This window comes from Tachysurus vachellii, chromosome 2, assembly GCF_030014155.1.
Source record: "Tachysurus vachellii isolate PV-2020 chromosome 2, HZAU_Pvac_v1, whole genome shotgun sequence".
Lineage (NCBI taxonomy): Eukaryota > Metazoa > Chordata > Actinopteri > Siluriformes > Bagridae > Tachysurus > Tachysurus vachellii.
Window position 1 is genome coordinate 27366074 of NC_083461.1, and position 27419 is coordinate 27393492.

At 41.5% G+C, this 27419-nt stretch overlaps 1 protein-coding gene across 1 annotated transcript in view; it reads right to left on the reverse strand.

Moving 5' to 3' along the window:
- ctnna2 (catenin (cadherin-associated protein), alpha 2) overlaps positions 1–27419 on the reverse strand; it is a 267885-nt gene that overhangs the window by 229163 nt on the left and 11303 nt on the right. Inside the window, exons 3-6 of the mRNA XM_060864101.1 lie at positions 9052–9247; positions 6111–6277; positions 5536–5655; positions 4319–4585 (exon numbers count right to left, since the gene is read on the reverse strand). Coding sequence (XP_060720084.1) covers positions 4319–4585; positions 5536–5655; positions 6111–6277; positions 9052–9247 — 750 coding nt within the window. The remainder of the gene's footprint in view (positions 1–4318; positions 4586–5535; positions 5656–6110; positions 6278–9051; positions 9248–27419) is intronic.

The following is a 27419-nucleotide window of genomic DNA, read 5'->3' on the forward strand; positions in this document are numbered from 1 at the left end:
TCTTCTCTTTCCCACCCTCAGATACCACAGCTTCTGATCGGATCTCAGCATGTCTGGCAGAAATATCATCATGGATGACTGCTTATCAGTTAAAGCTCAATCCTAGCAAAACTAAACTGCTGATCATCAGGTGATTCATCCTCAGGATGCTAGCATGTTGCTAATGTGACTCGCTCATGTTGGTTTCTCTACAACATTAGAAAGATTCGGCCATTTTTGTCCACACTGGCTGCTCAGGTACTTGTTCAGTCATTTTAAGACTGGATTACTGCAACGCACTGCTGGCAGGTCTACCTATGGACGCAATCTGTCCTCTGCAAATGATCCAAAATGCAGCTGCCCGACTAGTTTTCAACCTGCCTAAGTTCTCGCATACCACTCCGCTGCTGCGATCCCTCCACTGGCTTCCGGTAGCTGCACGCATCAGATTCAAAACACTGATGCTGGCCTACAAAGCCAAAAATGGGCCAGCTCCCTCTTACCTCAAAGCCCTCATCACTCCTCGCACTGCACTGGCACCAAGGTGATGGAATGAACTTCTCCTAGAGGTCCAGACAGCTGAGTCACTGGCTATTTTCAAACGCCGGTTGAAGACCTACTTATTCAGGAAACACTTCAACTAGCACTTCTTTCCCTATTTCTTGCATTTATAAAAAAAAAAAAATAAAAATTGAAACTTTTTCATTGTAACTTTGAACAATGATTTAAACTCATGGTATCTTAAGTATGTAACCTAGTGAGCCAGCATTAATGTATCCAATGATAGAGATTTAAGCACTTATGTACATCGCTCTGGATAAGGGCGTCTGCCAAATGCTGTAAATGTAAATGTAAATGTCAATGTAAAGTGGGCGTGGCCTAAACCTGCCTCTTAAATCCATGACATCTAAAAAGCTGGAAAAATATGTAGAAGGAGAAAAATTATTTCAAGGCTGCCCTCCTACTAATTCATGTTTTCCAGCAAAATTCTGCATTCATAAGAAAGCAGTTTTTTTTGTGTGTTTGTGTGTGTGTGTGTGTGTGTGTGTATGTATGTGTGTGTGTACCTGTGTACAGCATTCGCGCTCAGAAGTATACGAATAAATGAGCATCCGCTCTACATTATGTCAAAAGCTCTGATTTGCGGCAGTACTGTGCCACCCGACTGCCCCACTCCCACACACTGACACACACACGCACACACACACACACACACACACACACACACACACACACACACACACACACACACACACACACTGACTGGCTGTACTGCCAAGTCATCATTACTCATTTCATTCTGGAACAGACACGGAGGAGAGAAGTGAAAGAAGGGAGCTAGAGAGAGAGAAAGAGAGAGAGAGAGAGAGAGAGAGAGAGAGAGAGAGAGAGAGAGAGTGGACTCAGGAGATGGAGCAGATTGGAGAGCGCAGATTGACACAGCAATTACCCACAACCTTATTCAACTGGAAGGAATACATCTCCATATATTAGCCTCTCTTGTTCCTCTCAGACCTAGGAGTGAGGTGTGTGTTTGTGTGTGTGTGTGTGTGTGTGTGTGAAACCAGATACAATATTCCTCTGTACCATATGAAGAAATTGTGGCTCTAGATATTTCCCTCTCTCACTTCCTCCCTGCAGTGAATGAACCGCTCGGTATTGTGATGTCACAGGAAACTAATCAAACAACACTCTAGTGTGATGAAGCGAACTTCCTGTTACAACCTCGTTCGTTTGCATCTTTTTATTTTGGAAGGAGATGATGTCAGGAGTGTGGTGATGATAACTGCTAAAGTTACTGATGAACAAAAGCTAATCAGTTAGCTGTGTGTCAAGTCAGGACAATATTTTAATATTAAAATGTGCTAATTTACATATTCATCCCCCTGGGAAACCCGTCCCCTGGGAAAGGCTCTCAGGACGGAAGGATGGATGGATCTATGTTCATATTTATATACAGATCCCAGCATCAGACACTGTAGAAGATCTCCTGATGTTCCTGGAGAGGTTTTTTTTTTTCTCTTTTTTCTTGTTATAATTACGTGTTTAGATTTCTGTGATTTGCAGGTTTTTACTTTTAATTTCATTTCAATTTTCTTCCTGCAGTAGCAGCTGTCGCACCCCATCAGCAACATGTCAGGTATTAATGCTAATTTGACAGATGCTTTTATCCTGCAGATTCGCTTCTTAGCAGGGGTGCAGTGATGTTTTCTGTTGTCGTGGTGATTCTGTCACAGGAAGTGACATAGCACCAACTGTGACGGAGACGCAAGAGGAGACAGTTACAAAGATATGAGTGGCGTCCGTGCAGGATTTGGGGGATTTCAGAATCCACTTGTGAAAGTCTGTGATGTAAGGCAATGACACTGACAGCGGACACACACACACACACCTACAATGAGCCACAGATAAAATGGATGTACAAACGTGCAAAGTGTGTGTGCGTGTGTGTGTGTATGTGTTTGCAGCAAATGTGAATAATTGAGGCAGGCCTAGGTAGCAGGGAGGACAGAAGCAACATCTGGATTTCATGAAGCCTTTAGTGAAAGAAAAGAGGGAAATAATAAAAAAACAACTAAATGAGAAATGAAAAGAAAAGATAGATGAAATAAATGAAGGAAGGAAAAAAAAGAGAGAGAGAGAGAGACAGAGAAAGAGAGAGAGAAAGAATAAGGACACACAGACACACACAGACACACACACAGCCTCTTCACATTTATTAGACCACTTAAGAAAACTCAATAACTGTTAGATTAGCAAAGTTCAAAGGAGGAAAAGCACTTGATCTCACTTTCTTTTACACACACACTTACACACACACACACACACACAGTGTACATGGCCTCGATGGTCTTCTATGTTCCCTATAACACAGTATAGAAGAAGTGTTCGGCGTGAAACACAGAAAAACAAACACGTGTGTTTCTCTTGGCGTGGGAGATTAACTGCCCAGTTGCTATGGCGACGGAGACGGAGGAGCCGGTAAAGAGGACAAGGAGGACCGATGAGAAACTACTGAAGTGCAATACTGCCCCCTGCTGCTGCTGCAGTTACACCACTCACTGACTCTGACCAGCACTGACACAGAAGGAAGGAAGGAAGGAAGGAAGGAAGGAAGGAAAGAAAGAAACATAAACGAATAATCAAAAGATTAATTCTTTTGATTATTCTTTTATCTTTCCTTCCTTCCTTCCTTCCTTCCTTCCTTCCTTGTTTCCTTCTGTGTCAAACTGTCAGTAGTCAAACTGATGCTTATAGGAAGATGTAATATGAGTCAAACTCAATACATTTCGTTCATATATTTTTACTCATTTTTATAGCAAAGTGAAAAAATAAACAATTCACAGAATATTCATTCATTCATTCATTTTCTACCGCTTATCCGAACTACCTCGGGTCACGGGGAGCCTGATTCACAGAATATTAAAAAATATATTATTTGCCATGAAGTTTCGAGGAAAATGAAAGTGTTCTAACTCCTGTGGTGTGTCCTGGACATGTGCACGTACTGGGATGTGATTGGAACCTGATCTGCTGAACTGAGGAACATTGGCTTTATGCCACAAGTCACCTGGACAGAACAAGACAAAAAGGAAAACAATACCAAACAAAACAAAACAAAAATTGTCAGAGGACGAAAAAGTTGTGTGTTGGGCGTTTTGTAACACAATTTACTAGGAACACACCTAAATGTGTTGTGGCACCACAAACATCACAGATGTGACACAAACATATCTGATCTTGATGGTAAAAAGGAAGTGATTTATTTTTTCTATCTATGTTGCAGTTCCTATAAGGCCACAAGATGGCAGCGTCACCACACGACACACGTTAGAAGTTAGGCGAGATCCTCGAAATCCTCGTTAGTGCACAGGAGCGAAGGCGAAGGTCAGGAGGGAAGTCAGGACATTTGCTTAACGTGTAACGAAGGTGTTTTTCATCAAAGCTGCATGTGGAGGCTCTGAATTCTGAGGTTACAGGCGGAGCTACGTGTAAAAAACACTTAAAGCGAGTAACTAAAAACGGATAAAAATGACACGTCTGTTTTGTAGCAATTAAAACAAATAATTGCAATTAAAATTAATAGTAAAGTTATAACGATAATGTGGTTGCCTTTGGAAATAGTGGGCGGAGCTAAACAGTTATAAACGTTATATGATTTTAGTCTAGAAAGAATTTTTATATTTTACAAACCGTGACGTGCAAATCGTAGGTTTACGAAGTTTTGCTTTTGGACAGACAAAAACGTTTGATGTTCAAGGTTTAAGGTTTAAGAGTGTTGTTGCTAGGCAACCATGAACCATTGTTAAAAGAAGAATGAAACAGGAAATGAACTCACGTCGAACTCGTTGAGGGCGGCGGCGAGCTCTCCGATGCCGGCATGTCCGTGCTTCTCCTCTGTGGGGGACGTGGCCTGGGCGGCGCTGGAGATTCCCCCAATGGCTTCCTGCACCTGTTTAAAGACGTAGTCTCGGTTAGCGCGGGTGGCTGCAACGTCTGGGTGTCGCAGGAAAGCCTGAGACGCCGTGTACAGCATGGTGGCGTTTTTCTTCAGAGCCCCACGAGCCGCCGCCATCTCATCCCGACACTGAGGATCCTTCAGCTCCTGCACCGCACCAGACACGCACACAACAACACACACACAACACACACACAACACACACACAACATGCACACACACAATACAACACACACACGTACACACAACCAACACACACAACATGCACACACACAACACAACACACACACGCACACACAACACACACACGTACACACAACATACACAAAACCCACACACACAACACACACACAGAAAACATCATTGTGAGAAACAACACATTTCTTCTCCCTTTTTTCTATTATAGAGAACCCTTTCTTTTTTTTCTCCTCTCCTTTTTTTTTCTCCTCTCCTTCTTCTTCCCTTATATTTTTTCTCTGTGTTCTTTTTGTATGTGTTTTCTTGCTGCATTTGACTTTTTATCTGCTGCTAATTGTTTTTTTTTTTTTTGGATTTTTTCCTTTTCTTCTGTTTTCTTGCCCTTTGCTTGTCTTTCTTTTTTTCCTTTGCTCCCCTTTATTTCTCCTCTTTTCACTTTTACTTTTGTCTGTTTAGTTTTTCTTCATTTCTATCTCTCCTATAACACCAGAGACTCCTCCCCTTTTCTCTGACACTGAAAACACCTCCTCTTTCATCTGACACCAGAAACAACTCCCTTTCCTCTGACACTGGAGACTCCTCCCCTTTCCTCTGACACTGGAGACTCCTCCCCTTTCCTCTGACACTGGAGACTCCTCCCCTTTCCTCTGACACTGGAGACTCCTCCCCTTTCCTCTGACACCAGACACTCCCCTTTCCTCTGACACTGGAGACTCCTCCCCTTTCCTCTGACACTGGAGACTCCTCCCCTTTCCTCTGACACTGGAGACTCCTCCCCTTTCCTCTGACACCAGAGACTCCCTTTTCCTCTGACACTGGAGACTCCTCCCCTTTCCTCTGACACTGGAGACTCCTCCCCTAAGCGTTAATGACACAGTTCAGAGCTGATTGTTTCGTACCTGCTGTCTCCGAGCGGCGACGTAGTTCAGCTTCACCATCTCCTTCCCAAACTCCTTAAACCTGTTTGCAAGGTCCTGCTCATTGGTGGCATTCTTCACAGCCTCAAGAGCTTCCTCCACCTCACACACACACAATTAAGTTTCAATTAAGCTCCAATAAAGGTATCAGCTTTAGGAAAATGTTTTGCAACATTCTTAATTAAGATTCATCAGCGTGAATATGTCTCTCTCTCTTTCTCTCTCTCTCTCTCTAAGTGCACATTAATTCTGCCGCAAACCACTTCCTGCCTTTCAGAAACACATTTAAAGCCCATTTGGCTAATCGTACTCTAACTCGTGACAGTTTTCAGGAGATGAACGACGGCTGTTTTCAAATAATTCAGTTGAAAAAGAAGAAAGAAGGGGAAGAAATACGAATGGTAAAAGATAAGAAAGATAAGAATATAGCAGAGTAAAAAAAGAAGAAAAAAGAGAAAAAAAAATTAAAAGAAAATAAGGAAAGAAAAGGAAGAGAAAGTGTAGAGAAAAGAAGAAAAGAGAAAAGAAGAGAAGAGAAAAAAAGAGAAGAGTCTTACGATTTTGAGGTGCGCGAGGAGTCTCATGACGTCGGCCATGTCGGCGAGGATGAGGAGGCGTGTGACTGCGGAGAGAAGAGCACGAGCGGCTCGGACCATCGTTCCTCTTTTCACAGATGAACACGGATCATCAGCAAACTCTGAGGAGGCCACACGCATACTGTCACCTGAGAGAGAGAGAGACAAAGAGAGAGACAGAGAGAGAGAGACAGAGATAGAGAGGAGGAGAGAGAAAGAGAGATAGAGAGAGAGAGAGAGACAGACAGACAGACAGAGAGAGAGTGGGAGAGAGAGAGAGAGAGAGAGAGAGAGAGAGAGAGAGAGAGAGAGAGAGGAGGAGATGAGGACGGAGCTTTAAGACTGTGACCTTAGTGGTTAGGAGTGACTTTAAATATATGACCAAATAAAATCATATTACAATACTGAAAACAAAAAAGGCTACAAACATCAGTATTTCAAAACAAACAAACAAATAAGTAGCAACAAAACAAATTAAAACAGTTGTGTTACACAAAAAGAGGATAAAAACAAACAGTAGTTTTACTGTTACTGCCCCAGAGATGATGTTTGTGAACGACTCCTGAATGTTTGTGAGTGTTAGAGTTTGGGGTGTAAATATTTATGCTCATTTCACCGAAAAAGGGGGGGAGCCTCCAGTGTCAGAGGAAAGGGGAGGAGTCTCTAGTGTCAAAGAAAAGGGGAGGCGTCTCCAGTGTCTGAAAAAAGGGGAGGAGTATCTAGTGTCAAAGAAAAGGGGAGGAGTCTCCAGTGTCAGAGAAAAGGGGAGGGGTCTCTGGTGTCTGAGGAAATGGGAGGGGTCTCTGGTGTCTGAGGAAGGGGGAGGGGTCTCTGGTGTCTGAGGAAAGGGGAGGGGTCTCTGGTGTCTGAGGAAGGGGGAGGGGTCTCTGGTGTCTGAGGAAGGGGGAGGAGTCTCTGGTGTCTGAGGAAAGGGGAGGGGTCTCTGGTGTCTGAGGAAAAGGGAGGGGTCTCTGGTGTCTGAGGAAGGGGGAGGGGTCTCTGGTGTCTGAGGAAGGGGGAGGAGTCTCCAGTAATATGTCAACACGTTTCCTCTCTCGCAGTTCAGTCCAGAGCAGCAGCTGAGACCAGGTTCCAGAGTGAGTACAGGTGTACTTTCTTTCTTTCTTTCTTTCTTTCTTTCTTTCTTTCTTTCTTTCTTTCTTTCTTTTTTATCTATCTATCTATCTATCTATCTATCTATCTATCTATCTTTCTTTCTTTCTTTCTTTCTTTCTCTCTGTTTCTGTCTTGCATGAAATAAAATATTTCCAGCATCAAATTTTCATTATTTCTATATAGTAAAAAAACAGAATAACAATGTTAAAGGTATTTTATCAAAACCAAAAATATTCCCTTTCTTTTTACTTCTTTTTACTTTTCTTTTTAAGCTCAATAAATTAATTTATTTGCTTATAATCCATCACTGAATTAATTAAATGACTTACGAGAACCTCATTAACATTTGTGACATTAGGGTGTAATACCCGTTTTCACCACCATGGAGCACTGCTGGCCCCTGTGATAATAGCTAACACATTACTTCAAAGTCATGTTTATGAACGTATAGAGATGCAGACAAGAGAAGCAAATGCAGACAACCAATCAGATTTCAGGAGAGTGTGGGCGGAGCCTCTTAGGCTGAGACTGTATGGAACAGAAGAGCGTGAGAGCAACAGTCAATTCAACACCTCTGTTAATATGCAGACACACTGCAGAGAACTGTGTGTGTGTGAGTGTGTGTGTTCATGTGTGTGTGTATACGTGTGTGAGTGTGCATGTGTGTGTGTGCGTGTGTCTGTGTGCGTGTGTGTGTATGTGTCTGTGTGCGTGTGTGTGTACGTGTGTGTGTGTGTGTGTGTGTGTGTGTGTATGTGTGTGTGAGTTAGAGTCAGTAAGACGAAGTTGATGAGATAGCATAGCTGGCAGCTGAGTCCTGACTCAACATCCATCACTTCACACACACACGGAGAGAGAGAGAGAGAGAGAGAGAGAGAGAGAGAGAGAGAGAGAGAGAGAGAGAGAGAGAGTGAGAGAGAAGCCTATACAGGAAATGAGAACCAGCAGCTTAAAGAAGCCATTCTGTTTTTGTTAAATGTTGACCTTTGACCCGGAACATTATGTGAAAAAGTGCAAGCGTTGCTTAATTAAAGAAAACAGCATCATTACTCAATGGACAGGAGTGAAACACACACACACTACTGAAGAGAATGAAGGACACACACAAATGTACACACGGACTAAACCCACTCCCAAGTGTTAAAGCATTACACACTGATTTAATAAGCAACTCCACATTTTCCTCTTCCTCATATGAAAACATGATTATAAGTAATTCAATCCAAAGCCTCACATTGTGAGTTGAATTAAAGCTGAAACCTTCAATGTGATCATGAATAGAGAAGAAATTTCTGTGAGAAGGTGTGTCCGTTGTGTCGTAGCGCTGATCTGCACAGCGCAGTAATCGAACCTTAATTGAATTTTTGATGAGAAATGTGAGGAGCGAGACATAATGGGCCTAAAGAAGAAGAACGCGTTGTGCTGTTGGAACGACGAGTAATTTCTGAGACACAGCAAAAGGAAGAAGCAAAGCGCCAGACATTGCACCGCATCGTCACGGTGTGAATTTACAACCTTGTAAGATCTGAATGAAGCGTGGAGGAGAAACGTCTGCATGTGGACCTCAAAAAACAGTAAACAAGTTTAAATAACGTGTGATAAAATGATCAAATAATGGAAATTAAATAAGAAGGAAAGGTGAAAGAGAAAAAGAGAGAAAGAAAGAAAGAAAGAAAGAAAGAAAGAAAGAAAGAAAGAAAGAAAGAAAGAAAGAAAGCTGTAAGACGGAAATGAAATAAAGACATAATGAAAAAAAGTAAACCCTGAAATAAAAGAAATAAAACAAATGTGTGTAGCGAGCCCTCACCTTGTTTCCTGACTTCCTCCACAGCAGTGATCAACTCCTCTGTCAGGTCCTGACTGTCCTTGGCGATCTGCTCGCCCTTTTCCAGGAAGTTCTGCGTGGCCTGCTCTACAGACATAGCCAGGACATGGGCCTTCTTGGAGCGACCCTTCTTCTTACTGGATGGTCCTTTGTTACTGGTGTTCACCAGCGTGGTCACCTGGGGAAGAGCCGAGACTGCGGGTTAGAACTAGCAAGAACAATACGACGTTATTCATGTCAAATAAATTCCTTTTCAACACACAGTGCGTTAAGAAGCAGCTATAAAAAAGCACTAATGGTTTATGTTTTGTCTCAGATGTCCTGCTGCCATCTCCATGTTACGACTTCCATATTGTGCATTGATCACTACATCGCCAGGCTGCAAGGGTTTAGCTAGCATTCTAATGTTAACAACGAAGGTTATAAACAGCATTGTTCCTGAAACCTCTCAGTCATGGTGTCTCACAGCTGTGGAGGAGTCTCCAGTGTCAGAGAAAAGGGGAGGAGTCTCCAGTGTCAGAGGAAAGGGGAGGAGTCTCCAGTGTCAGAGGAAAGGGTAGGAGTCTCCAGTGTCAGAGAAAAGGGGAGGAGTCTCCAGTGGCAGAGGAAAGGGTAGGAGTCTCCAGTGTCAGAGGAAAGGGGAGGAGTCTCTTGTGTCTGAGGAAAGGGGAGGAGTCTCCAGTGTCAGAGGAAAGGGGAGGCGTCTCCAGTGTCAGAGGAAAGGGGAGGCGTCTCCAGTGTTTGAGGAAAGGGGAGGAGCCTCCAGTGTCAGAGGAAAGGGGAGGAGTCTCCAGTGTCAGAGGAAAGGGGAGGAGTCTCCAGTGAGTGTTCAGTGATGCTGTCACTCGCTTCACCCTCCACCCTGCTGTCACTCGCTTCATGTGTTTACTGCACGGAAACTGCAGCTATTAAAACGAGAACGTTGCTGTCTAAAAGTTGACCGGAAAAAAAGAAGAAAGTTCCAGGTCTATAACGATGTCTTATTTCCTTTTCTCTGTTTAAGGTTAAATACGCCACAGGGGAAAGTGAAACAGCTCTATTATCTTTTTTTTCCCCTTCGCTGTTGCTCATTCTCAGGACATTACGAGGTAAAAATCCAATTCCGCTAAATTGTCTGTTCTTCCAGTCAATTATAAAAGAAATGAAAAGCAGAAAAAAGATCAGTAGTTGAGTGCTGAGTGCTGAGTGTAGGATAATTAACCGCATGCTCGTTATGCACAACAAGGCTCCTTTTTTAAATGGCAATCTGAACCATCGTCTTTTAAAAGATATTTTCTATTAAATAAATGTTTATAATTGTTGCTTGTTTAGATCATATATATATTTCTATTATTGATTTATTATACTTTTATTATTATTATTATTGTATTCTTAGTTTGAGTCTTTTTTTTTTTATTAATATTTTTAAGGTTTCCTGCAGTTGATATATATTCTATTTCTTTTATATATATATATATATATATATATATATATATATATATATATATATATATATTCATTCATTCATTCATTCATTCATCTTCTACCGCTTATCCGAATTACCTCGGGTCACGGGGAGCCTGTGCCTATCTCAGGCGTCATCGGGCATCAAGGCAGGATACACCCTGGACGGAGTATATATATTTTTATTTTTAATTTATTTTTTATTTTTTTAATGTGCTTTTTTTAATAAAGTATAGACTTTTCAGTGTCTGTTTTCCTATCTATATTATCTATATTCTATTATATTTATGTAATTTATTATTATTAATCAATGTACACACACACACACGCACGCACACACGCACACACACACACACTGGCAAAGATATCCATCGATAAACTCATCACTTTCTGACCAATCAGAGTGCAGAATTGGGTGAGTGAGTTTCCTACAGCCCAACACTGTAAACTGTGTAAACTTTCTCGAACTCATCCGTTAGATCAACACACAATTCAACATGAACTTGGGGACGGAATGATGGCATGTCGAATTTCTCAACTCATGAGTCACTCTGCTTTTCACCGATAAGACAACATGTGAAAATCTGACTTCACATCACACTTAAAAGAGAGTGAGGGATAAACAGGAGACAGAGCATGCATCTCCCAGCTGAAAGACATTCAATTTCATGCTCTTTAAACTAAACCAGTTGTTTTTTGTTTTTTGCCGTTTCATCTCTCACTGTCGCTCAATCCATCACAGCGTCTGTATGATCCTGTCACTAAGCAGAAGGACAAACAACTGCAGCACTGAAATAATGCTTATAAAGCAGCTGAGGCGTGACATGAGCCTCACTTCACAGGCAAATCCGGCCAGCTTCCAGAGCTACATCACAAAATATCTATAATTCATCAAAAAGTAATGAATAAAACACTTAGTGTCTTGCTGTAATAATTAATAATGATCCATTTCTTTAACTTACGGTTGCTAAGCAAAAAAAATGTTTAAAGTTTAACTTATAACGTTGGATTCAAGATAGGAATTATGGTTTATCTGAATCTGAACCTTTCCACTGATGGTACAAGGGGACAGTGATAGGGTTTATGGTTGAATCTCGTTTGCTTTAACACCAAATATGGATGACATGGATATTTGTGTGGATGGATGCATTGTGAGTGAGTAGGTGGGTAAGTAGATGGATCAGTGGATAGATTCAATTCAATTCAATTCAATTCAAGTTTTTTTTTACACTAGACATTGTCTCAAAGCAGCTTTACATAACATAGAACAGAAGGAAAACATAAGGAATAATATAAATAATTAATATAATTAAAGCTGCAAGCAGCATTTCCTGGGTTCAAGCGTTTAAGGCCTTTGGATTGACATGACAATATATGTCATGTCATGCTACATATGTCATGCTACAGAGGGTGCCACAATATATGTCATGTGAAGTACTCACCTGTCCAGTTTTCCCTAAAATAAACAGTCATATCCATTAGAGATGAGCCGGATACTCGGCTGAAACGAGTATCCGGTACGGATAAAGCATTTCTGCCGAGTACGAGTATTATACGAGTAATACGAATCAATATCTGTGCTCGGATTGAATGAAAATCATCATTGGGTATCTGATTGTGTCAGCGTTCTGTGATAGGCTAGTCACAGCGCCCCTCCCCTACAGTGATAGGCTAGTCACAGCGCCCCTCCCCTACAGTGATAGGCTAGTCACAGCGCCCCTCCCCTACAGTGATAGGCTAGTCACAGCGCCCCTCCCCTACACACATACAGATGTATTGTGTTGCTGTGTCTCGCTCTGCTCACTCACAGTCACACACAGAACAGCTCTCTGTCTCTCCCTCAGTCACTCGGGTTCACGGGTCTTTTCCGTTAACGTTTAGGGTTTCTTCAGCTTTTTACTTCGGGTTGTAACGTTAATAATACGTACTTACTACCCAGTAGAGTTCTGGTAAACGTGGGTTCGTTCAGACGTGGTGCTTGCTTGGTAGAATGCGACTCGCATTGCGTCTCTGCCTATCGGAGATTTTTTTTCTTTTTTAAACCTTCAGCTGTCTCTAACCAGTAACCAGACACTGTGTGTCTGACATGTTTTTGCTGTATTTCATAAAAACATAAAGGTAGTAAGCTAGTGTTATAAATATTACAAATTAATTATTACCGGTTAAGGCCCCGCCCATTTCAAGACAAGCCCCGCCCACTTCAGAACCAGAATCAGAATCTTTGCCTTACAAGTCAGCACAAAATTGGGTTTTTGGACTGTTGATGACGCTAGAGGGCTTTTTTTAAAAATGGCTGTTTTTAGTGATTTTTCCGTTATAGCACCACCAAGTGGCCAATCGCCGCCGTTTTTGACCTGTGACCTCAGTTTGACCTCTTTCACATGTGTCCCAGGTTTGGTATTAATAGCTCATTTAGTTCTTGAGTTATTGACATTTTAGTAAAACTGGCTCCTCACATTCCAAACGTTTTGGGGCCCCTTAAGGACCCTGAATCAAAATTGCGACTTTTTTTCAAAGATTATTGTCATTGAGACTCCAGAGAATATTACTGCACTGGATTGGTCTTCATCAGGTGAAAAACCTAGGACTAGTTAGCAAAAGTAGGTTTCGGATAAAATGCGCTATAGCAAAAAAATTTAATGGCGTAGATGAAATCGGAGATATACGTTTTTTTAAGTCATGAGCCAAGGATTCCAATGATATAAAGCACTTGAGATTTGGACATAGGGGTTTTAGGGGTTTAGGGGTTATGGGGACAAACACGTTTTGGGGCGCTGAAGCGCCCCAAATTGTCCGATTCTGCTGAGATTTTGGCCCTGAGTAGCTGTGACCAGTACTACCATCTGACCAAGTTTGAGCTCTCTAGGCCTTACGGTTTGGGCTGCACGACCGTTTCTAGGTTGGAATAATAATAATAATAATAATAATAATAATAATAATAATAATAATAATAATAATAATAAAAATAAAAATCCTAACAAAAACAATAGGTTTCCAGCGCTGCACGCTTGAACCCTAATAAATAATAAAAATTAGATAAATATAGTTTGCAATGTATATGTATTTATCCCCAATGAGCAAGTCTGAGGTGACTCAGGCAGCAGTGGCAAGGAAAAACTCCCTTAAATTGGTAAGGAAGAAACCTTGAGAGGAACCAGACTCAAAGGGGAACCCATCCTCATATGGGTGACACTGGAGGGTGTGATTATAAATATACAGTCAAACAAATATTGTATTGGTGTAAGGATCACATGGAGTTCAGAGCTCTTCTTTAGTATCACAGAGTCCAACTGGAGCTGGTAGATCAGTAAATGTCTCAGGATTCTCACAGAGTCTGCCTTATCTCAATGGAGGTCCAAAATCTTCATCGCGCGGAAGACGATCGGAGCTGGTACAATGTCTGGATGCCTCAGGATGGGTAGAAAGAGAGAAGCAGTGGAGAGGGATTAACATATCTGCTGTTCATAAAGATGTGCAAGTCTGATGTAATAGTGCACAAGATTATGGGATGTATTATGTGTACGCCTGACTAAACAAATGAGTTTTTAATCTAGATTTGAACTGGGAAAGTGTGTCTGAGCCCCGAACACTATCAGGAAGACTATTCCAAAGTTTGGGAGCTAAATAAGAAAACGCTCTACCACCTTTAGTGGACTTAGATATTCTGGGAACTACCAGAAGTCCTGAGTTTTGTGATCTCAGAGAGTGCGAAGGATAGTTAGATACATGGGAGCTAAACCATTAAGAGCCTTGTACGTAAGTAGCAGCAGTTTGTAATCAATTCTAAACTTAACAGGTAGCCAGTGTAGAGATGATAAAATTGGGGTTATGTGATCATACTTTCTTGTCCTAGTGAGAACTCTGGCAGCTGCATTTTGGACTAACTGTAGCATATTTATTAAAGATGCAGGACAACCACCTAGTAACATATTACAATAGTCCAGTCTAGAGGTCATGAATGCATGAACTAGCTTCTCAGCATCAGATACAGACAGGATGTTTCTCAGCTTGACAATATTTCTAAGGTGGAAGAAGGCTGTTTTTGTAGTATGGGCGATATGATTTTCAAAAGAAAAGTTGCTGAACACCCAGGTCTTTCACTGTGGAGCTACTAGTAACAGTACATTCCTCTAAATGGAAGTTAAATTGTGAGAGTTTCTGTGTACTGGTAATGATGATGGATGGATGGGTGAGTGGCTGGGTGAGTGACAAGGTTTGTATAGATGGATGGATGGATGGATGGATGGATGGATGGATGGATGGATGGATGGCTGGCTGACAGGCTGGCTGGCTGGCTCGCTGGATGGATGGATGGATGGATGGATGGAAAAATGGATGTGGGAGTTTGTAAGTGAATATATGGATGGAATCATTCTTGGGTGAGTGAGTGGATGAAAAAGTGGATTAATGAATTGATAATTGGATGGATGGATGGAGGGAGGGAGGGATAATGATGGATCAGTGACTGGGTGTTTTTGTATACATAGAAAGTTATATAGACAGACTTAGGCGGTAAAATACAGAACATCAGGGGAATGTGCTCAGTAGTGAGGATGAAAGACGTGACACTGAACAATAGAGAAAGTTGGACATCGATTTCATGGCAAACTGAGCAGAAAAGATGATAAATCTGTGAAAGATAACGATTTCTGCTCGGGTGCAGATCGACAAGCCTGAACTGCTTCTTCCACAATGAAAGCCTGAAAGCGGCATTATTTAAAGCTCGCTGGATTTATCCAATCAGGGTTGTTGATGAGGCAAATAGGCATTCACTAAATTCCAGGGGTTTCGTTACCACGACGTAAAGTGGGCGTGGTTTTGGAGGTCTTGGAAAACGCCCTCTTTCAAAAAAAAAATACCTACGATGGATAATGAAGGACAAAACAGTCATACAGGTAGATTTTATTGCTTTATTATCTTACAGTTAAGCTGTTTTCAAAAACAAATAAACAACCAAAAACTATGGTTAGGGTTATGGTTAGGGTTAGATTATCAAATAGGCCACGCCTACCCGATGACGCAATATCTGTTACGCTGTTCTGAAATCCCTGGAACTAAGTGCATCCCAGGGCAAATATGCAAGTAAGAAGAAGGTTGCACCAGAGTTTAGGAAAGTACAGTGTGAAGCATGTCAGATAATGAAGAGCCAGGATTCAGGGTTCACCCCAGTTAAAGGATGAATAGTGTGAAACTTCTGTTTGTCCAGGGTTTACAGGAGAACTACTGTACTGTGAAAAGTCTGACTGACTTTCAGTGAGCAAATCAAACCAAACTGAACTGAACAGTTTCCTGCTCGTGCTGCAGTTAATAGTGTAACAGCTTATAAACAGGCCGACACTTGCACACGTCTCTGACTCTGTACGGATGTTGGGAAAGACTGTGTTCCCAGAGTATTCCCTTCTCCATAATCTTCTCAGACGCTGCCAAGTTCTCAGACAGACGATGCGTCACGCTGTTGGAATGAGCCAGCTTCTGAGGAGAAGAAGGAGACAAAGAAGATGCAGGAGAAGAAGAAAAAGAGATGGAGAAGGACTGATTGGCTGTCCAACCAGTCCAAACCAGTACTAATCACTTATTTATCGCAATACAGGAGACATGAAGAAATAAACAAGAAAACTGGGGCTTTAAGCTGCTCCAAAATTACAAGAATATGATGCAATGAGGAAAAAGATGGGAAGGAGAGGAACAGCTGCTCGGTTCTTCAGCTGTAACAAAGTAGCCGCTAAGCTATAATGAGATTGCAGGACAACAAACAGGAATCCTAATGCAAATAAAAATTTTTTTACATACTTCAGACTTTTTTCTTTCTTTCCAGCATTTGAACTTCTGCTCGGTGTGTTCCATTTCCCCAGAGCTCTTACTTTAGCACTCACTCCAGACAGTTCTCATTTTACTTCTCCAGAGCTTTCTACTCAGTTTTTACTTCAGAAGATTCCAGAGTTCTCCAGCAAGCTCGGGCTAATATTTAGTTCTCATTTTCAGAGCTTTCTCACTTCAGAGCCGTCACTTCAGCATTTGTACTTCAGACTTCTAATTGTAGTTTGTTAGTGTTTCAGAGTTGCTCACGGTATTTCTACCGCACTCCTTAGCTGAGCGTTTTACATTCAAACCTCTCACTTCAGAATTCTCAGAAAATGAGCCTTTAGGCCATTTCAGAATCCTTGAGGATTCTCCTGTCAGATTCCTCTCCATAATGCTTAATTCACGCTTCTACATTACTGGGTAAAAGTCTTAGGCTGTCTATGGTTTTGTTATAGATGTTTATTTTATGGCTTCAGAATAGTCTGTACACACTGGCAATTATTGTCATTTCTTCAGGACCAACATGGACTTTATAAGGTTAAGATACACAGCAGTGTGAGACGAGTGCAGCACAATGAGCAAAATGAGCTCCAGAACAAAACAGCTTTATGATGTAGCAGTCATACTGGGTCAGGTGTTTGACTCGCTCCGGTGAACACTGGGAGGCAGCCTTCTCTTACCTCAGGCAAGAAACTGTTGTAGAGTCTGTTAATAGTGGCATGGATATTCCTGTACCTTCTGCCAGAGTACAACCCATATTACATAACATAAAAAAAAACACAATAGAAGCTGCTGGGCTTTGTTGGGTTTTTTTTTTTTGTTTGTTTTTTTTTTCACAAAAAGAAGAAGTAAGTGTGACAGTCAAGTGTGTAATTTTCTTGCTTTTCTGTAGAAACATTTTAGTCTTTTTCACAGTAGTCTATCTCTCAGCTCTCTCTCAGTAGGTCATAGCCATGATCTAGGTCATTGTCATGCACTTCCTGCACAGATATTCCTGTCATTATGAGAGGATTCAGACCTTCTCAAAATCCACATATTTATCCCTGTTTTCAGTCAAAAGTCATAAACAGAAATGTAGCATCTAGAAACACATTGTTTGTTGTGTATAGAGACACTGTGAGATGGCACTTGTCTGGAGGAGCGATTGTACAATGCCACAGTTAATTAAATGTCACTGTGAAAGTTACTGTTGATGCTAACTGCCCGAATTTTTAGTGGTGTGAAAAACGAACCGAATGTGGATGTGCTACGTGACCTTCACCTCCAAAACTGCTCAGATCGTTCCTGAGGCCACTGTAAACAATACAATGCACTTAACCTTTTCTTCTGGACTGTGAAGAACTGCATCTGCACTTCATCCCAGAGCAATAACACAATAAACTGTGACTTGGCCAGTAAAGCATCCGGTCCCAGCACTTAATGCTACCGTTCCTGCAACACTGCAATGTTCTAGTGGTGATTTCTGGGGGAGGGGTAGAGTCTGTGATGATGTTGTCTGTGGGAAAGTTTCCAAGGGGGAAGTGATAGTGTTTATGGTTGAATCTCATTTACTTTAACAACAAATATAATATATTACTTTTCTAATAAAGTAAGGTTGAGAGTGTGACATACATTACCAATGTCCAAGTAATCAAGATCGATGAGTGAGTGAGTGAGTGAGTGAGTGAGTGAGGGAATAAATGAGTAAATAAGTGAATAAATGAGTGAGTGAGTGAATCTGTGGGTGAACGAACGATTGGAACTTTGGTGGATGGATTCATTGTGAGTGAGTAGATGGGAAGTAGATGGATGAATGAATAGATGGATGGATGGATGGATGGATGGATGGATGGATGGATGGATGAATAGATGGATGGTTGGAAAAATGAATGAATGTTTGTAAGTGAATTGATAGATGGATTCATTCTTGGGTGAGTGAGTGAATGTGGATGATGTAATGAATAGATAAGTGAATGGATGTATACAGTAGTATGTATGTATGGATAGATGGATGGAAGAATTTGTGACAGGGTGTGGATAGATAGATAGATAGATAGATAGATAGATAGATAGATAGATAGATAGATAGATAGATAGATAGATAGATAGATAGATAGATAGATAGATGGTGCCTGTGTCAGTGGATGGATGGATGCATGGATGGATAGATGGATGATGTATGGGTTTATAAGCATGTGAGTGAATGGATAGGAGGATTTATTGATGGGCAAGTGAGTGGGTGGATCAGTGGATGAAAGGATGGTTGGATATATGAATGAGTGAGTAGATGATTTGATGAAAGAACGTGTGAATGGATGCGTGGGTGGGTGACTGGACATGTGGATGGGTGGATAAATGGGTGAGTGGATGGCTGGATTTGTGATTTAACAGCAAAGTCAGTAAATATTCCATCTCTGGGGAGAAGTGTTTGTTGAGAGAGAGAGAGAGAGAGAGAGAGAGAGAGAGAGAGAGAGAGGTATTCTCTATTATCTTGTCAGTAAGACCTAATCATCGTGTCTCTGCCTCACTGGTCCTGGCTTCATAATCCATTCTATATGGAGTGGAAATAACATTTTCCTGCATACCCCTGAAGCCCATAAAAGTCCTTCCTGATGGAAAAGCCGGTGCAGCCTGCAAAGAGAACAGAGTCTGCTGAAACGACACATCCGGCCCATTTGCCTCACACACTCGAGTAAACATCATTCACTTCTTTTTCATAAGTTGTCTTCCTAAAACCTCCATATTTAAATGGAGAAAGTTCCTGGGATGCTTTGGTGGGTTACACACAGGCTTAAAAGCTTGATTTTCAAAGCTTCTTCATTCAAATGATAAAATATCAGCATGCAGCCAACTCCACTGAGTTTGCCAAATCTTTTCTTTTTCTCTTAAGTTAAGGTTAAAAGGAGAAAGCAATAAGGTGATGCTTAAGCAGGTAGAACCTCTCAGTAATGTACCAGACCATGGAGGCTCGAGGCTTCAACCCCACAGCAAGCTGCATTACAGAAACTAATATACATCTTCAGCGAGGAATCCAGCAAATCCAGGTTTCTCGGAAATCAGGCAAGAAGTGAGCAATGCAGAGGTTTGAGATTAGACGACTCTGGGAGGCAGGAAGGTCAGGAAGAATCTGCAGCTCTGACATTTTCATCCTTGCTTATTCAGGCCCACGTTTCTTATTATAGCATGAAGGCGGGAGGCGTCTTGGTTAAGTTCTGAGGCATCACAAAGGCTAAAAGCGAGAGGTCTACTTACGTCAATCCGTGAACATGAAAGCGTGACAGGTGCTGTCAAGACACCGCAGGCGCTTATCGCTGCCGTCTTCCTGCCATGCTTTCATGTTCAGGGATTGATGTAGGCAGACTTCTCTCTCTAAACGTTCTCTTTTTCATTACTTCCAGCCAAACATGTGATTCATTACCTGATAAATATATAGATAACAATCATGAATTATCTCAGGTCACAGCAAAAAAAAAAAACATAAAAATAAAGCCACTGAAGAAGGAAAGGTCCCAGGACAGAACCCCGAGGAACAACACCGACTTGATGGAGTTTGACTGCAAATGAGAACAGGAACACGACATCGAATAGAACTTTAAACATATATATATAAGAGTATAATGTTTCTTCCTTTCGGCGCTTGCACACAAATCCCCCACAGTTTAAATTCCAAATCTTCCCACTCAAGCTCAAGTCTCTTTCTCCCCAGAAGAGAGAATAATAATGTGAATAAGGATTAGCTTAGCTTAATGCCGCCAGATTAATTAAAGTCAGCAGTGTGACGAGCTACGAGTTATGACCGCTAGCGACTCTGGCTGAAGAGAGCAGAAGATCAAGCATCCTCAGTGTCGCAGATTAGCATCATGACGCAGGCTGTAAACAAACATGCTAACCTGCTAAACAGAACTGACATCCTCGGGCTTTGGCAACATTCAAAGAAAGATGTGTGTGTGTGTGTGTGTGTGTGTGTGTGTTTCCCTACTTCTTGCAAACCTGCCCTATCTTTTATCTCCTACAGATTCGTGGGAAGATTAGTAATTTGTGCTCTTACTCTAACGCTTACATAATCAGCAGACTGACGCATTATGCAAATATTTTTCATTTCACATGCGAGGTTTAAGTGCAGAGATCTCAAAAAACCTTTAAAAAGTGAACGTGTGGCGAATTAACAAGAGTATATTAATATGCTTTTATTTGAGGAATTAGGTTCATTATTAGAATAATATTGTCATTAATAGCTGTATGATGGTAAGGTAATCAGTCTGAAAACTAAGTAATAAGCTTTCAGTAGTATACATAATAATAATAATAATAATAATAATAATAATAATAATAATAATAATAATAAATCACCTCTTAAAACTTTCTGCCACCTTCCAGGCCATTGCTTAATGTTTCCTAAGTGGGATTCAGCCACAGAGAAACTCACTCTTTAACTTTATACATCAACTAACAGCTGGAGCAGATGTTTAGTGTTTAATGTGACGTGTTTCTGCAAATCTCCAAATGATCTCACACCGAACACCTGGATCTAAAAACTCTACATGACAAAGATACTGGAGTGGAAATGTTTGGAGCTGTAGTAAGAAAGAGGGAGGAGGGAAAGAAAGAAAGAAAGAAAGAAAGAAAGAAAGAAAGAAAGAAAGAAGGGAAAGAAAGAAAGAAAGAAAGAAAGAAAGAAAGACGGAAAAAAGAAAGAAAGAAAGAAAGAAAGAAAGAAAGAAAGAAAGAAAGAAAGAAAGAAAGTGTGATGTTTTGGAGCCAGTATATTGTATTAAAGGGACTTGAGTGGGTCATTAAATCTGAGCGTCTTGTCCAGGTCTGTGTTTGTCACTTCCTATTAGCTGAGGCAGACGTTGTTTAAGCATGTTTTGTACTACAGAAGAATAAAGCCAAGGTTAGAGCGGTAGAGCTTTCATGCCACGAGCAGAAGATCAAACTCAGCTGGAAGAATGAGGCTTTGAGATGAAGGTTAACTAACAAACACCTGGAGATTTAATAAGAGGAAAAAAAAAGTTTTCCTGCCGGCGTTTTGCTCTACGGAATAATGCGAGGAGGAATACATGAGGTCAAGCTGATAGAGAAGACATTTTTACTCTGCTTGAGTTAAGTTGATATTTAAGGCAATAGATATCAGAGAAAGTAGAAAGAGAAGTGTATCAGTAAGGATTTAGAGTGGAGTGCAGAAGTTACATCCTGCGTAGCCTCAGGACATCATAAAGAATTTAAAGAATGAGAAATTCCATGTGACAAAAATAGACTGAGAGGATCGTGTCAAAAATTTGTTTTCTTAATATTTTTTACATTTTGCCCGATTTGATATTTCACACATTTCCATTCTTCCCATTCAGAAACCACAAACCTTTGCATTTGAATAAAAAAACAGTAAATAGTAAAGAGGAAGGGCAGAAAGAGCAAACCTTAAATTCTCAGACCTCCACACCGAGACGTTCTCGCTGGACGGGAAAATAAAATAATGGCCTTAAGCGGTGAGCCGTCTCCATCTGCTCGCCCACTCACTGCAGTCACCTTATGGTTGGATGAAGCAGATAGATCTAAAGCACCTCAACACGCCGTCTGGAGAACGCGGCTAAAAGACGGGGGTCTGAACAGAGAACGGACGGAAGAGTGGAGCGTGACGTGGATGACTGTCATCTGTGAGTTCATCTCCAGCCTGAGACTCTTACTGAGAAGAACGCAGATACAACGTTACGCACGTGCTCAGAAAACAAGTTGACAACTTTAGCAGAAACGACCTCCAGAGAAACCTGAGCTCTTTTTTTCAATGACGCTGATGTTCAAAGAGCTCTTTTGAAGCCCAAGATCACAGCCTTTGTTCTGAGTTTAACGTGAACTCACAGGTTGACTTCTAATCAATGTGTAGTCATCACTTTACGCCACAAAGTCTTTTAAAGAGCAATGATTAGACTTTTTTTATCTATTTATAGTTACATTGAATATTGTGGAACCGATGTAGGGCAGATCCTGTAATGTTCCAGCTCCAGAAACCATCACTTCCCCTTCAAATTAGACAAAACAGTAGCTTTTCATGACAAAACTAACTAACTTCCTCCCTCCCTTCCTCCCTCCCTTCCTACCTCTCGTTCTACCTCTCTTTCTACCTCCCTTCCTCACTTCCTCCCTCCATTCCTCCCTCCTCTCCTGCCTTCCTTGAGAATTAGGGATTTTCTGATCTGTAGCTGGGGGGCACGGTGGCTTAGTGGTTAGCACATTTGCCTCACACCTCCAGGGTTGGGGGTTCGATTCCCGCCTCCGCCTTGTGTGTGTGGAGTTTGCATGTTCTCCCCGTACCTCAGGGGTTTCCTCTGGATACTCCGGTTTCCTCCCCCGGTCCAAAGACATGCATGGTAGGTTGATTGGCATCTCTGGAAAATTGTCCGTAGTGTGTGAGTGAATGAGAGTGTGTGTGTGCCCTGCGATGGGTTGGCACTCCGTTCAGGGTGTATCCTGCCTTGATGCCCGATGACGCCTGAATGAATGATCTGTAGCTGCCCTAAAACCAATATTTTTTAAAACTTTAGATCCCAGTAAAACTCTTACAGGTATAAAGTTGAAGCTGACATGAGACTTTCCTAGCAGGAAGCTGAGGAACCCTGGAAGAACAATGGAAATATACGAAGAAACTAGAAGAATCTGTTCTTTTATGTTAATTGCTTTTATTATTCTTTTTTTCCTTTTGAGTTCTTTCTTTCTTTTTTTTAACTTGACACTAGAGCTGACAGCCACAGTGGCTATGCATCCTTTACACACACACACACACATCCACACACACAGAGAGCTGTCCAGCTCACAGTGCTGTCTTTGTTGAAACAGAGGATGCACGAGTTATTCTGCAGAAGGTTATGTGTAAAGGAACACAAACACTGTGTACACTCACATCTCTACTAATGTCCATTAACACACACACCCCCATACACACACACACACACACCACACACGCACACTCAGCCTAAATGTCTTAGTGTATTATTTAAGTCTGACATTAGCATGTGAGATTCATACTCAGGTGTGTGTAAGTGTGAGAGTGTGTGTGAGTGTGTAAAGGAGTGTGTTCGTCGTCCCTTTGAGAGCCCCATGACAGCTCAGAATACAGTACACACACACACACACACACATACACACATACACACACAAACACACACACACATACACACAAGTGTATGAGTAATGTCTGCTGATGCAGGGCTGTGAATATATTTCCGTCATTCAGAGAGAAAAACAACAACATTTAAACTTCACTCAAGTGAAAGCTTTTATCTTTTGACATTTACCTCAGAGCTGCTTTAACTTCCTCTCTCTCTCTCTCTCTCTCTCTCTCTCCCCCACTCTCTTTCTCTCTCTCTCTCTCTCTCTCTGACTCTCTTTTTTCTCTCTTTGTCTTAGTAAAGCAGACGAACCAACACACAATAATTAATCCCTATTACAGCCTGCATTCCTCAGCGCTCCTCTACATGAGTCTGAGAGTCAGAGTGTTTGACCTGGTCACACTCAGGTGGACCTTCTCAACATCCCCATTCATGACCCTGAAGCTCTGCCAGCTCCTGCCACATGTTTACCTTTTACAGGTACCTCGGTTTTAAACCTGGGAGCACAGACACTGACATTTAGCTGATGCTTTTTTTTTGCAATGATTTACATCTGTCACTTGGCCTGAAAACGCTGAACAATTGTTTAGTTCGGCCATCAATTAAACTGACTGTGTAAAATTACCCCAGGACAAAGATAAAAAGCAGGAGGAGAAGGAGGAAAAGAAGGAGAAGGAAGAGAAGGAGAAGGAGGTGGATCAGAAGGAGGAGGAGAATCAGGAGGAGGCGATTCATAAAGAGAAAGAGAATCATAAAGATGAAGAGAAGAAAGAGAATCAGGGGATGTCAACCACAAGCAATATTTCTGTCTAACTCTCAGACTGAGAGGATCAAGCTCTAATGATACTCAAGCCATAACGCTGTATCACTACATGGATGCTCATCTCAGATCTTCTTCTGATCCACGTGTCCTCTGATCAGTGTCTCGTCTCTGTATGTGGTTTGTTTCCTTCAGCACCATCAATAACACTTTAAAAAGCAATTTGTTTTTGTTTTTCTTGTTTTTTGTTTTTTTTCCACATATTACTTACAGAGACACACAGAAGCCCAGGATGAAAAAAACAACCCAAGTGTGTCAAGAAGATTAGTGGATGTTGCTAGTTCTTTAAGTCTAGGTGCTTCATTTAGTCCTGCCTCTTATTGCTTAAGCCCAAAGTCCAAACGGAGAAGAACAGCACCACCGGGAGCAAGAAGAGCCAGAGGGGGAAATGCTGATGTCTCCTCTTTTAAGAAGAAATGATTTTCTCTCAGGTCCCCAGTGGAGCACTTCACCTAACAAGGAATGTTATTACACACTTTTTGTGCAGTCTTGTGATCCGAACAAGTCAAGCATGCTGCTTTAATACACTGTCTGTGCTGATATATGAAATAGGAATCCTCTGGCCCAAATCTGCTAAGGCTAGCTTAGAAAATAGACTGAAGTGATGGAAAAAAAGATGGTTCTATATGAACAACCTGGAATTCATTGGATTTTATTAAATGAGTGAGAAAAAGACCACCAAATATACAGTATGAGCAAACTGGAAGATCCTTCAAGCATTCAAAGGTTCAGGCTTTTGGTCGTGGTCGTATAGCAACAGAACATACGTAGAAGAGGGTGGACTTCACATTCCTTTCAGCCCTGAGTCTAATGTCCAGTCTGGCTTCACGTGTCTCAGAGGAAGAAAGCACGCGTGATCCTTCATCCTTCCTGCTTGGTTCCTTTGGTATGGTTAGAAAATGGAGGGAATGACTAAAGAAATGATGCTTCTAGATTCTTCGTACCATAGCAGGGTTCTTCAAGCACAATGTAGTTGTTGGGGCAGCTACAGATCAAAAATACCCAACCAAGAGTCACTAAACTAGTTCAAAAACAATTTTATACCCAAAACAGTCTGAAACTGTCCCACCAACTCCAGGAAGCTTTCCATAATGGTTCCTGAGGAACGACTGTTAACAAAATCCAACAGATCCAAAGTGGATCTAGATGCGAAATAAGACTTAACATGTGCAAATAAGAGTTTCTTGGGTTCATGGCTAAAGCTGACCTGTAGATTGCTACTCCATTTACATTTAAAGCATTTAGCAGATGCCCTTATCCAGAGCGACTTATATTATTTCATTTTTATACAGCTGAGCAATTGAGGGTTAAGGGCCTTGCTCTGGGGCCCAACAGTGGCAGCTTGGTAGACCTGAGATTGAACTCACATCCTTCCGATTGGTAGCCCAACACCTTAACCACTAGGCTACTATATGCCCTACTCCATACCTGCACAGGTTCAGAGTCATAAGCACAACAATCCCTGATAGCAGCAGCATGTGATGGAGTGGGTTCTTAGAGACTGTCTAAAGAAAGACAGATGGCGTTGTGGCAGATTCGGCAGATGTTAACCCCGCACTTTAATGTTGCCCAACAATGCAGAGCTAGCAAAAACACCCAGGCACCAGAGGGAATTGTCGTCAGGAGAGCTGGCCTATTTGTTGAGACGTTATGAGAAATAAACCCTCGGTGGGATTGGAAGTATGAAGCATATCATGTGTACGGTTTGTACCTCGGGAGAATCTTTCTACGAATAATCCCCGAGCAGTGTTTCGCTTTAAAACCAGATTACAAAAGTTAGAACTTTTGAACGTCCAAAGACCATTTATCTGAGAGTGGAGTGTAAGCAGAAGGGAAGGAGGAGGCACAAGACAAATAAAGAGACAGATGAATTATTTCTGAAGTGTCTATATAAATGTGTTTCGTTAAGATGAAAAGCTTTTATAAATCTTTCATGGTGACAAAGATCAATTGCAAAAATCTGAGAGAGAGAGAGAGAGAGAGAGAGAGAGAGAGAGAGAGAAAGTTGGACTTCTACTGTAGTAACAATTTGCTTTTTATCGATTTCTAGTTACAGTTTAAGTTTTGGTGCGTTAAAAACAAGCATTACAGCAGCTATAAACATCACCTGCCTCGTGTTGTCCATCCACACAACTCTCTGTATAAGGCTGACTGTACAAGCAGCAGTCAACAAGCTGTTATGTCGTTATAATAAAAACGATAATGAAAAAAAGTAATCAACATCTCGTGACCAATAAGAATCAGAAAGATTTTCAGGGTTGTGAAAACCTAAATGAAAATGAGAACCCATTCCCACTGCTCAATAATGTGAACATTAAAACCACTGACGATTTTAAGAGTAGCTGTTTATGAAGAGATAATTGCCTGGGTCATTAAAATCAAGCAGAGAGAGAGAGAGAGAGAGAGAGAGGGAGAGAGAGAGAGAGAGGGAGAGAGAGAGAGGGAGAGAGAGAGAGAGAGAGGGAGAGAGAGAGAGAAAAAATGCTTCATTTAAAGCTCCTTGAAACAAAGTCAAACTCATTACTTCAGAACCGAATCCATAAAAATCAATTCACTCCGAACAGAGTCGTTTAGCCGAGCAGGAAAGATGGCCGACCCCTCGCTCTGTTTATCCGTTTGTTTGCTTTGTGCGGCTACATGGTTAGAAGCGATCCATTCCCACAGACGCTCATTAAACTGAAAGACTGACAAGTCTCGAGTGAAGCTGTGAACAGTTACTGCATCAAAACACACCAAAGAGTCAATAAGATCCCAAATAACAAGCAGCGCCAGTCGTTTATCAAAAAAGTGAGCGTGAAGTAGCCAATTTACAAAGATGGGGCTCAAACATCAAGAAAATCTTGTCATGTCCAATATAATGATAGAGAGATAAATAAAAAAATATATGTTCTGTTCATAAGGAACATTTAAAAGAAAAATTCAGAGAGCTGTTGGCATCACAAGTGTGAATCTGCAGGTAGTGAGGATGAGGAGGAGGAGGAGTATCAGGTGGAACATCGGGAGAAGGAAGGGGATCAGGTAAAGGAGGAGGATCAGGAGGAGGAACAAGAGGAGGAGGAGACGGATCCGGATGAAAAGGGAGAATCAAGAAGAGGAACATCAGGAGAAGGAGGAAGACAAGGAGAAGGAAGAGGATCAGCAGGAGAAGGATCAAGAGTAGGAACATCGGAGAAGGACGATGATCAGGAGAAGGAGGATCAGAA